Source organism: Arachis hypogaea, chromosome 18 (genome assembly GCF_003086295.3).
Source record: "Arachis hypogaea cultivar Tifrunner chromosome 18, arahy.Tifrunner.gnm2.J5K5, whole genome shotgun sequence".
Taxonomy (NCBI): domain Eukaryota; kingdom Viridiplantae; phylum Streptophyta; class Magnoliopsida; order Fabales; family Fabaceae; genus Arachis; species Arachis hypogaea.
In genome coordinates, this window is record NC_092053.1 from 12,836,738 (window position 1) to 12,849,245 (window position 12,508).

General features: G+C 28.1%; 1 protein-coding gene and 2 long non-coding RNA genes across 3 annotated transcripts; 2 read left to right on the forward strand and 1 right to left on the reverse strand.

The window, feature by feature from the left end:
- Window positions 1-232: 232 nt before the first annotated feature.
- On the forward strand, window positions 233-1,183 carry LOC140181244 (uncharacterized). The gene has a single exon (XM_072224769.1). The coding sequence runs from the start codon at window positions 233-235 to the stop codon at window positions 1,181-1,183; it is 951 nt and encodes a 316-aa protein (XP_072080870.1).
- A 2,747-nt stretch (window positions 1,184-3,930) lies between these two features.
- On the forward strand, window positions 3,931-4,849 carry LOC112772097 (uncharacterized). Its single transcript, XR_011876393.1, has 2 exons — window positions 3,931-4,307; window positions 4,409-4,849. It is a non-coding gene; the product is annotated as an uncharacterized lncRNA (long non-coding RNA).
- A 171-nt stretch (window positions 4,850-5,020) lies between these two features.
- Window positions 5,021-6,793, reverse strand: LOC112773232 (uncharacterized). The gene is made up of 3 exons (XR_003187847.3): window positions 6,555-6,793; window positions 5,776-5,894; window positions 5,021-5,658 (listed from the first exon to the last, which is right to left on the reverse strand). It is a non-coding gene; the product is annotated as an uncharacterized lncRNA (long non-coding RNA).
- Window positions 6,794-12,508: the final 5,715 nt, after the last annotated feature.

Consider the following 12,508-nt stretch of genomic DNA (forward strand, 5'->3'; position numbering starts at 1 on the left):
TGATAATGCAAGTATTTTTTTTAATTGACTATGTGCCCAACTATCTTATCCATGTGATAAGTTAAATCTCTTCCTTTTGATTTTGTTTAGTTACAAATTACTTATATGATAATTACACTGGGTAAAGTTTGGAGGCTTTTAAAACATAGCATTGGTATTATGGACATGTTACTTTATATCTTGCCTTCATTTTATTAAAGAAAAATTTGTTGATCTGCGACCTTGACCTAAAATGGGGGCAAGATTCCGAAGAATGAGTTATAATTTGTGGCATAACTGTAAGGTTTTGAAACTTACAAAAAATATGAGATTGTCATTGGGTGAAAACAACAACGTACAAGAACTCAGAAATTTTGCTGAATGGCTACTGAAAATTGGTGATGGTTTGGCTAATGATACAACAGATGGTGAATCGATCGTTCATATACCATCTGACATTTTGGTTAAGAACTCTGAGACAGCTTTGGATGATTTCATTGATTTTGTGTATCCAGATATGTTATCCAATTTATCCGTTGAAAATTATTTCAAGGATAGAGCAATTCTTGCACCAACTCTGGATTGTGTCACTGATGTCAACAACAAGATGACTGCAGGGTTACCTGGACAAGAAAGAGTCTACTTAAGTTCTGACTCTGTGTGTGCTAAGGAGGGAAATATGGAATTTGAATTAGATGCTTTCTCACCGGAGATTCTAAATGAAATAAATTGTTCAGGTCTACCGCCACACAAGTTGGTTGTGAAGGTTGGCACTCTTGTTATGTTGTTGCGGAATATAGACCAAACTAATGGTTTGTGCAATGGAACGAGAATGCAAGTTAGAAGAATGGGAAATCAAGTGATAGAATGTGAGACTTTAACCGGTAACAAAGATGGAAGTATTGTTCTTATCCCAAGACTGAATCTAATTCTAAATAATGAAATATTACCGGTCAGGTTTCAAAGAAGACAATTCTCAATTATTATGTCATTTGCAATGACAATAAATAAGTCTCAGGGACAAACTCTATCAAAAGTTGGAATATACCTTCCAAGGCCAGTTTTCACCCATGGTAAATTGTATGTTGTGTTATCAAGGGTAACGAGTAAAGATGGTCTGCGAGTGCTGTTGGAAGATCATGAGCAGTTGGAAGATAACTGCACGATGAATGTGGTATATAGAGAAGTTTTTGAGAGCCTATAATGAAAAGGTAATAACGAAATCTCTTACTTAAATTTATTTATTTATTAAAATTTATTACTATCTATTAAAAAACTTGACAAATTCTAGGTGCTAATAGATAATGCACTCTTATTGTATATTAATAGCTTGAAAATATTAAAATTATCATAAAAATTTGTATTTTATTCTCCTGATAAACAATTTTATAATTACGTTAATCATATAATTTTATATACTAACATTGATATAGTGTGATTTTAGGTATATATTTTGCAGACATCAAAGAATAGTATTGAGTTATTATTTAGTAGGTTTAAATTATTTATTGTTTATTGCAAAACTTTCTGCATTAGTATTCTCTATTAATTTGTTGTTCATTTTGAGCTGATATTGATATGTTTTTACTTCACAATAAACCAACATATAAAATTTTGTTGGTGGATTTAAGTAATACTATATTATTTATGGTCATATTGAGTATATATGTCTGATTTATTGAAGAAAGTAGATTACTAATATCGGTTAATAACTATTTTACAGTTAATACAATTAACACTATATTAAGAAAAAAAATTACATAACATGTTATTTTTTTATTAATTAAAAAATTATCATTAAAATTAATTTTAACACAATAACTTAAAATTATAATTTCAATCTTATCACGTGCATGGCACGGGTTATTATACTTGTATTATTCTACAACGGGTAATATTTTGGTGCTAAAAAAATGCTTATTTGACGTATTCTGGTGCTAGTATGCATACCTCTCTCTTCTCAATTTATTTAAAAAGTATTTTTTTTATCTTTATATTAAAATTAATATTTAATGCATGATTTTACTAATTATATATCAATCAGTAATATTTTTAATCATTCTAATTATATTAACTGATATAATTCTAATTCTTAATTATTATACAATAATTTTTAATCAATCATAATTAGTGGCAAGTTGATACACACGTTAAAATGGTGACAAATTAATAATAATAATAATAATAATAATAATAATAATAATAATAATAATAATAATAATAATAATAATAATAATAATAATAATAATAAAGGTCTAAACGGTACACACATTATATTTTAAAAAAATAAAACATATTTTAAAAAGGATTAAGATATCAATAATAAAAAATAAAAAATAAAACATAAATTTGTACTTCTAATTGCTATAAATATAATACTCACGTACGTTGGTAGTGATAAATTGATATTAATATCAATAATTAATTTCTATAATTATTTTTGTACTACTAAAGGTTATATATAAAAAAAATTTTCATGGGTCTAGATCTGAGAGTTAAAGTATTTTTTTTACTTTGTTATTCTTCCTTGACTACTTCATAGAATAAGAATGTATTCTTCGTTTTTCATCAAAATTTATCTTTTTAAGGTACAAGTCATAGTTTTTTTATGGTATTTTTTATGTATTCATTCTATTATATTATTATTTTAATAATTTGATAATTGTTCTCACTCAAACTTATTCTTTTCGTCTAATATTTTAGTATGATTATCTTTTGTCGCAATCATTTACAATGCATCACATCTATTAATAAATACCATCTCGAGTTGTATTCACTTATTCGAGTTCTAATTATATGGACGTAAGCATTCAACGAAAGAACAGTGAACTCTATGTTACTGAAGAATGGTTGGATCTACTCATATATTATGACTAACCTAATCAAATGTGGGTAAAGTTAGTTTTCTTGGGAGGAGCTCGATTTTTGATTGAGCAATTTCTTCCAATGAGCTTTATAGGCCCAGTTCAAGTTTCATCCCTCCATGCTTTCTACGTCTACTTGAAATTCTTCGAAGTGGAGCATATAATGATATCGAATTTTCTCAATTTAGGTTCAGTTTTGGTAAATTCATGTCAAGTTTGGAGATACAATTTCAAATATTGATACTGTATTTAAATTTTCTTCTTTTAAGCTTTTCATAATAAAAATAATTTTATAACATATTATGATTTTTTTCCAGAAACTACCGACCTTCTGGTGCATCAACGTAATGCCATTGAGGGGATAAAGGTCAATTTAGTTTCTCGGTATGATAATTCTATACCTTTCCGCATCGCATAGATAGCGGATGATGAAGTTATTTAACAATAGGATGATTTGATTTTGCACGAATTCTAAATGTTCGAGCTTATGACGTTTTGGTTAGTTGTCGTTATAAGAATGACTTTAATCCATATATGTCTAAGGTCTAGAATAGCTTAAATATTATTTAAATAATTTAGTTCTAATATTAGTATTTAATTAAATTAGTTTTTAAGAAAAAATAAAATAGTTGAGTTAAAAAATCTGACAATCATTATCATTATTATATTATTCTATAACGGGTAGTATTATGACCTAATAATGCTGACGTGGCGCATTCTGGTAGCAGTATGCATAATTCTCTTTCCTCAACTTATTTTAGAAAAGTATCTTCTTTGTCATTATATGAAAATTAACTTTTAATGAATAAATATACTAATTGTCAATCATTTTTATTCTTAATCATACATAATTAGCATTTATATGATATTTATATTAATAGCACTTTTTTCTTCTTAAATTATTTTAGGAAAGTATCTCTTTCATAATTATATAAAAATTAACATTTAATAAATAATTCTACTAAGAGTAAATAATCATTTCCGACCATGAAAAACTTCAGGCACTTACAAAACTAACCATGGATAATTTAAATAAGCGTTGTACCCATGAATGATTATATCTGTTTGATAGTTTTAACCAAACGATAGTCTAAGTAGCTTCGTTAATTTTTAATCGTACATGGCTGTTGGTTAGTAATGTCATCCAAACATTTCTTTCTCTTCAAAGACTGCCATTCTTCTTTTCATCTTCTCATCAAAATCCTAAGCCCCAATTTATAAAGGTAAAACTAGACAAATTTGGAGAGAGACCATAAATAGCTTCGAAGAAAAAATGTCAAGCGTCCAATGTTGAATTCACAAGCATCGAATGCGAGTTTTAGTGTCGCCGAAAACTCACTTTGGAAGAGAAAGAAGGAGAAGAAGGTCGATGGGAGGTGCTTTTGTGGGTTGAATGTAGTGTTGATAGAATCTAACACATTGACAAATCCTGAAAGAAGCTTCATTCGTTGTTCATTATGGGCAGTAAGTAAAAAAATTATTTACTAAATATTTGTTAGAAACTGTAATTTTTATTTTAAAAGTTGCCCAATAATGATGCATATTATTTGGTTTGTTTATTGTAGAATCAAGATTGCAAATATTTTGCTTGGGTAGATGAGATTGATGGTGGATGGAAAGATTTAGCTAGAGCTTTAATTGGATTGAACAATGATTGCACGTTTTCTACTCATGATGCAGTGCAAAATGTAACTAGAATAGAAGATGACCATGCAGCCAAATTAAAATTGTTTATAAAGATGGAGAAGCTTAAAGGAGAAATTAAAAGTATGAGAGTGTGGGTTATGTGTATTGTTGTTTGTCTGTTGTTGTGTTTCATTTGCACTATGTACCCATTCTTAAAGAGTTGAAGTATGCAAATTTGAGTAAAATTGAGTAACAATGTTGGTCTAATGTTTAGGATTCATTAACTTAAAACCGAAGGTTTGATCTCTTATAATTGTATTTGTATTTGTGTTGGATGTAATGAAACGAAGTTGTTGTTATCTTAATTCTTGTTTTATTGAGTATGAAGTGTTAATTTTACTGCCATGAGAAGGTTTATTTTTTGGTTAAAAACTCTCAAAATATATAAGGAAGTTTTGGTTCAAGCTTCTCACTTTTATGTCAATGAATAAACTTAAAGATTGATAAGAATATGACACTCGTTGTATATAATAGACAAAACACAACTAGAATACTCTCAAATAAAGTTTTAACATTAAGCTAATATTAATACCAACAAGCCAATGGGCATACATCAATTTGACAGTTACAACTAAGTTGACTATAACCACATAAGTATGAATATCAGCATCATGACAGTGGTTCACACATCAAGACCCTAATACCAAAAGATCAAAATAAGTACCAAAATGGTGTAACAATATATGGTCTATACATCCATAGTAATTATGAAAACCACAAAAAAAAAAATCTAAATCTTGTTGTTCTAATCTATGTTCAAAATAGGAGACAAATCTAATTCCAATATGAGCAGGGTCCTAATTAGGGGTGGAATTGTTACTGCCACTTGATGTTCCATTTGTTGGTATCCTTAATCCTGGGGTTGACATAAATTGTACGAACCTTGTAGCAGTTTCAACACTAGCACCTATCATGGTTTCTTAGCTCACACTAGGCCTTATTGATGGGTTGCTCATTGAAGGAAGCCTGATGTCGTTTAGGAGAGTTGGTGGCGGCCTCTTTGGGTTACTTTCGGGGGCTTCTTGCTGTTAGGTGGCCTAATGTGTGTTGGAGGTCTAATTGGAGCTGGCCTTATTGCTGCTAATTGTCCTGGAGGTTGCATTATTGGAGGTGGAATAATTGGTGCCACCTGTTCACAAAGAATCTAAAATTTAGGCAATAAGAATTGTGTAATTTAAATCACAGTAATCCAACCAAGATGCTAAATTGTGTAACTTTGCATTGGGGTGTGTTGAAAATGCAATACCTTCTCTGTGGGCTGTTGTGCCGGTGCTGGGATCTGTTCTGGCTCTGCTGCAGGTGCATTCTGTCCTGGTGCGGCAGCTAGTGCTGTTGTTTCTACAGTATAACATGTGTAGTTGCCATCTACACACAAATTGAACTACATAGTTATTCAAAACAGAAGAAATAAATAAAAAAATTTTATATTAAATTCACAAATAGAAATAGTAAGAGCCATAAATTTTCTCCATGTACATCATCATCTTATAAAATAAAATAATGTAATCCAAAAGTTGAATAATTTTTCAGATTTTCTAACCAATGAACCAAAGCCAATAAACAATGTTTATAACTTTTTTTGTTCATGAACACTACTTTGTACTAACTACCTAGAACTTAGAATTAACTCAGAATTTCTAATCAACGAGCTAAAGGCCAAATCGTGAACTTTTTTTTCTACTACATTCCCACCATTTTTCTTGGTTCCCTTCAAATCCCTATTCACCAATTCAAGAATGCAGTTTTTATTTTTGGATATGGCTTAATCCACATTCAACACAAACAGCAAAAAAAAAAAGGAATAAGAAAATATAAAACAGAGTCTCAAAGAAAATTATCAAAAGAAAAAATCAGAAGACAGTCACAACACAAAAAAAAAAATGGTTTAAGAACCATCAAAAGAATTGCAAACAGTGACAACACAAACCCTAACTCTATAATCCCAAAGCAACACTGCACCACTACATTGGAATGCATGAATCATACCATAATATTCAAACATCCAAGTATTGTGAAAGTGCTTACCTTTCAGAATCGAATCACTAACGTCTAAAGCTTGGTCTTCCTCCTCCGCGAAGATGCTACCACAGATCAAGAAGAACTTGCGACCGCAAGCGACGTCCAAACGCCCACACAATGAACAATTTTATGACACTGATCAGCGATTGCGAATCGCCACTGTCTTCGTCACTTTTTTCTTCGCGCGAAACTCACATTGACTCTCACTCTTCTAACTTTTTTTTTTGGAGTAAATAGCCAAAATCGTTCCATTTTGGTCCTCGAAAGATAAAGATAATCAAAATCGTCCCCAAAAGATACACGATTGATTGGTCACGTTAGTCCTTCCGTCAGTTGGATGATGATGTGTCACGTTAAGTGCCACGTGGCATATCATAATGTGGAGGGTTAATGCCATGTGTCACAAGATGATTGGTTGACGTGTCAGATCAGTGACACGTGGCATGCCACGTGGCACTTGACATGTAAAAAAGTTATTTATAATCAAAATAGTCCTTGAAAGTTCAGACGTAAGTCATTTTCATCCCTAAAATTTTAAAAATTAATCAAATTAGTCCTTATATAATTTTTTTTATTTTTTCTTGATAATATTAAATTTAAAATATTTTTTGATACTACTAATTTTAATAGAAATTTAATTGACAATAAAAAATTAGTAATTGTATCTTTTCTTCTTAAAAGTTTTTTCAATAAAAATATCTCTGTCCTTTAATTCTTGTCAAAATCTCTCTTATTCTTTTCTATTCAAAAACATTTTTCTTACATTATTACATTTTGTTGGAATATATATATATACACTCAAAATTGAAATGTAGGTATTTGTTAATCTAAACAAAGTTATATGCTCAAAATCAAAATTTATGTATGTTAACCTAAATGAAAGTAATACCGTAATGAAAAAAAAAAGATGTATAAATTTTTATTAACTTTGTTTAGGTTAACATATATAAATTTTTATTTTGAGCATATAACTTTGTTTAGGTTAACAAATACATACATTTCAATTTTGAGTGTGTATATATATATATATATATATATATATATTCCAGCAAAATGTAATAATGTAAGAAAAAAGTTTTAGAATAGAAAAGAATAAGAGAGATTTTGACAACAATTAAAGGAGAGAGATAATTTTATTGAACAAATTTTTAAGAAGAAAAGATACAATTACTAATTTTTTATTGTCAATTACATTTATATTAAAATTAGTAGTATCAAAAAATATTTTAAATTTAATATTATCAAGAAAAATAAAAAATATATATAAGGACTAATTTGATTAATTTTTTAAATTTTAGGAATGAAAATGACTTACGTCTGAACTTTTAAGGACTATTTTAATTATAAATGACTTTTTTACATATCAAGTGCCATGTGGCATGCCACGTGTCACTGACCTGACACGTGGCATTAGCCCTCCACGTCATCATATGCCACGTGGCACTTAACGTGACACGTCATCATCCAACTGATGGAAGGACTAACGTGACCAATCGTGTCTCTTTTGGGGACGATTTTGTTTATCTTTATCTTTCGAGGACCAAAATAGAGATCGGGGTATCTTTCAGGACGATTTTGGCTATTTACTCTTTTTTTTGGTGATTACTCTTCTAATGTTTGAAAGAAAGAAGGGTAGGGATAACTAAACGTTATTTGATGGGTATTTTTTTTTTTTTTTTGGGATTAAAAATAGAGAGATTTGAATTTGCAATCTCTTAGATGAATATGAATATGGGAAGATTATTTCATTTGAATTATAACTCATTGACTATTTGATGGGTAATTTACTTATTAATATTTTAGTTTTTAAAATAAAAATAATTATTACCACGTATAAGAGTAATAGCCACATAGGATTAAAAATTAATAGAATTACTGAGAGACGAATGTTTGATTAAATTACCAAACAGATATAATTATTTATGGCCATAACATTTATTTAAATTATTCATGGTTAATTTTATTAGTATTGAAATCTTTTAACAGAAATAGTTATTTATGTTTATACTAATTGTTAATCATACATAATTAGTATTTATATGATATTTATGTTAAAGACACTTCTTTCTTCTCAACTTATTTTAGAAAAATATCTTCTTTATAATTATATAAAAATTAATATTTAATAAATAATTATTCTAATTGTCAATAATTAATTAAAATATAATTATCAATCATACATAATTATCATTTATATGATATTTATGTTAACAGTACCTCTCTTTTCAGTTTATTTTTTGAAAATACATTTTTTATAATTATATGAAAATAATATTTAATGAATAATTATACTAATTATCAATCATTTTAATTATCAATCATTCTAAGGTTAAGTATAATTTTGTTCCCTAACGTATAAGTCGAAAATTTTGTTCGTCCTCAACCATTTTTTTACATACAAAATTGTCCCAAGATTTAACTTAGTTTTCAAATTGTCCTTCGGACCAAAATACTTCTCTCTTTCTTCACTAAAATACTCAGTTTCTATTCTTCTTCTCCATCACAGCAGCATCTCTTCTTCTTTTTCTTCTTCTTCAACAACAACAATAATGAAGTAGAAATAATACAATAAATATAAAAAAATAGAAACAGAAATAGAAGCAGAATCAGAAACAAAAACAAAATTAAAAACAGAAGCAGAAATATAATTAAAAACATAAATAAAAACAGAAACATAAGCAGAATCAGAAGCATAAAATTAAAAACAGAAGAAAAAAATAGAAATAGAAGAACAACAGATTAACAAAATCAGAATTAGAAATAATGTGATTAACAATGGATTAAAAAAATCATAATCAGAATTAGAATTAGAAACAACAGATCAACAAAATCAGAATCGAAAACAATGTTATTAGTAATATGATTAACAAAATCAGAAATAGAAACAGAATTGGAACCCTAAGGACTAACAGCGACGTGGAGCAGTCACCGTCAAGCACTGTGAAGGAGACGAGAGAGCGCGAGCGAAAAAGGGAGAACATATCGGAGAAGGAGAAGGGGCCGTTGCGCCATTGCCGAGCTTTTGACGCCATCGTTGAGTTCACCAAGAAGAAAGATGACGAAGACAATGAGTTCAGGAGAAAGAAATTGGGGAAGAAGATCACGCGCAGAGTGGGAGCTGCCTCCATTTTCCCTTCTTCTTCTTCTTCTTCTTCTCCATTCTTTCTCCCTCTCATCCATTCTCTTTCTCTTTTTTTTTTTATATTTTTTTGTTAGAGATAATTTGTTCATAAATTATAACATTTTGGTAAAAAGAAAGATTTTAAAACTAAATTAAACCTTAGGGACGATTTTGTATACCAAAGAAGGTTAGGTACGAAAAAAATTGTCGACCTATATCTTAGGGACCAAAATCGTACTTAACCCTTCTAATTATACTAATTATCAATCATACATAATTAACATTTACGTGATATTTATATTTAATAGCTTTGTTATGTATGTGTGTATTAATAACAGATAAATTGATATTGATATCAATTTCAATAATTAATTTTCTGTGACTAAAGGTATATATAGTGCCACATATAAGGTTCATGAGTCTAAGTTTTAGAGACAAAATATTTTATTTAAGTTTTTAACTTTTTATTCTTCCTTGACTACTTTATAGAATAAGAATGTATTTTTCGTTTTTCATTGAAATTATCTTTTTAAGGTACAAGTTATAATTTTTTCATCTAACCTTACATCGGTTTTCTTTTGCAGCATCATTTGTAATGCACCACATCCATCAAATACTACCCCGGGTTGTATTCACTTATCAATGTTCTAATTACATGGATGTAAGAGTTTAACGAAGGGATAATGAACTCTATTTTACTAAAGAATGGTTAGAACTACTCATATATTATGACCAATCCAATGGAATATGGGTAAAGTTAGTTTTCTTAGGAGGAGCTCGATTTTTTATCGAGCAATTGCTTTCAAAAAACTTTATAGGCCAAGTTCAAATTCTATCTCTTTATGCTTTCTATGTCTGCAGAAAATCTTCGAAGTGGAGCATATAATGAAATTAAATTTCTTCAATTTAGGTTCAGTTTTTAAAGAATTATGTCGGCCTTGGAAATGCAATTTCAAAGATTAGTATTGTGTTTAAATATTCTTTTTTAAAATTTTTTGTAATGAAAATATTTTTATATTACATTGTGATTTTTTTCAGAAATTACCACCTTCCTGGTACGTCAATGTAATGCCATTGATGGGAATAAATGCCAATTTAGTTTCTTGGCGTGCTTATTCTATATCTTGCTGCATTATATAAATAGTGGATGATGAAATTTATTTAACGAAAGGATGGTCTGAATTTGTACGAATTCTAAATGTTTAAGGTAGGTATGACATTATTTCAATTGGTTGTAGTTTTGAGATTGACTAAAATCTATTTATCTATTTGTGTCTAAGGTCTAAAATAGCTAAATATATTATTTAAATAATTTAGTTCTAATATTAACATTTAATTAGATTAGTTTTAGAGAATTTTAAATTGTTACCTCAATTTATATATTATGGCTATTATTTTTGGATATATTATTTTCTAATTTTGTTAATATAATTTTTTTTATAAATTTATTTTTATTGGCTCCCAGTATAACTCAGAAAAAATCTAATAGTTAAGTTAAAAAATATTACTAATAGTAAATTGTACTTTTAAATTATTAGTCTAACAAAAATTAAATCCTACAAAATAGTATTAGTGGTACTAAAAATTTTTATTGACATAATAAAATATTTATACAGAATAATTTAAAATATGACAAATATTTTAATCAATTATGTGAAGTTATTGTAAACAAATAATAAATAATGCTTTTATTCAGGGACAGACCTAGATTAGGGGTGGTAACGGGGCGGGTAGGGACGGGTTTTTGCTCTACCCGACCCCGCCCCGCCGTACAACAACCCGTATAGAACCTGCCCCGTTTCTATCTGCGGGTAGTAAAACGTTGAACCCTAACCCGTCCCTGTGGGTACCCGCCCCACCCCTACCTGCCCCTATAATTATTAAAATCCAATATATAAAATTAAATTTCAAAATTTATATAACCATTATCACATACATAACATAAATTAAAGTAAAAATTTAAATATGATACAATATTATTAATCATTTATTAATTATTTTACATATATTATACATATTATATATTAAAATCATATATATTATATATATAGTGGGGCGGGTATTACCTAAACTCGACCCCATCCCGCCCCTCCTAAAAATCCGTCCCGCTAAAAACTCGCCTCGGTGCGGAGTGGGTACCCGCGGGTTCGGATGGTATTGCCATCCCTAACCTAGATATATGGGAAGGGGGCACTTGCTCCTACTAAAATTTAAAAAAAAAAATTTATATAAATATATATATTTGTTCTTAATATAATTATGCTTTTTACCCCCACAAAAATTTATAAAATTTTGTTTTGAGATTTATGTTAAAAATAATTTTTATTAAATTTAATAGGTAACAATATTTATTTTGTTAAATTTTATTTAATATAAAAATAAAAAATAAATTAATTAATTAACTCAATAAAAAATTAATGAATAATGTTAATATAATTTTTAAAATTAATTAATTAGTTAATTACCAAACTAAAATTCAGTGTTCTAAATATAAGTAAAATTATCAATATTTTTTTCTTCAAAAAGTAGTTGAAATAAGAAAAAATAAAATTTATCTATTAATTAATATTTTTTATTTTAAAATTATATAATACATTTTAATTTTTTCTCTTAAATAATGTTGCTTGAAACAACTATTTTAGATTAAAAGTATTTTATGTCATAAATATTATAACAAATAAATTTTTTAATCCAATGGGTGATAATTAATATTTGAAAATTATAATGAGTAGTAGAACAATTATTAAAAAGCATAGAAGTTAATTTTGATATGTTAAAATATATAATTTTTTTACATAATAGTCATTTAATTACATTTATTCTTTTAGATAGTTATTTA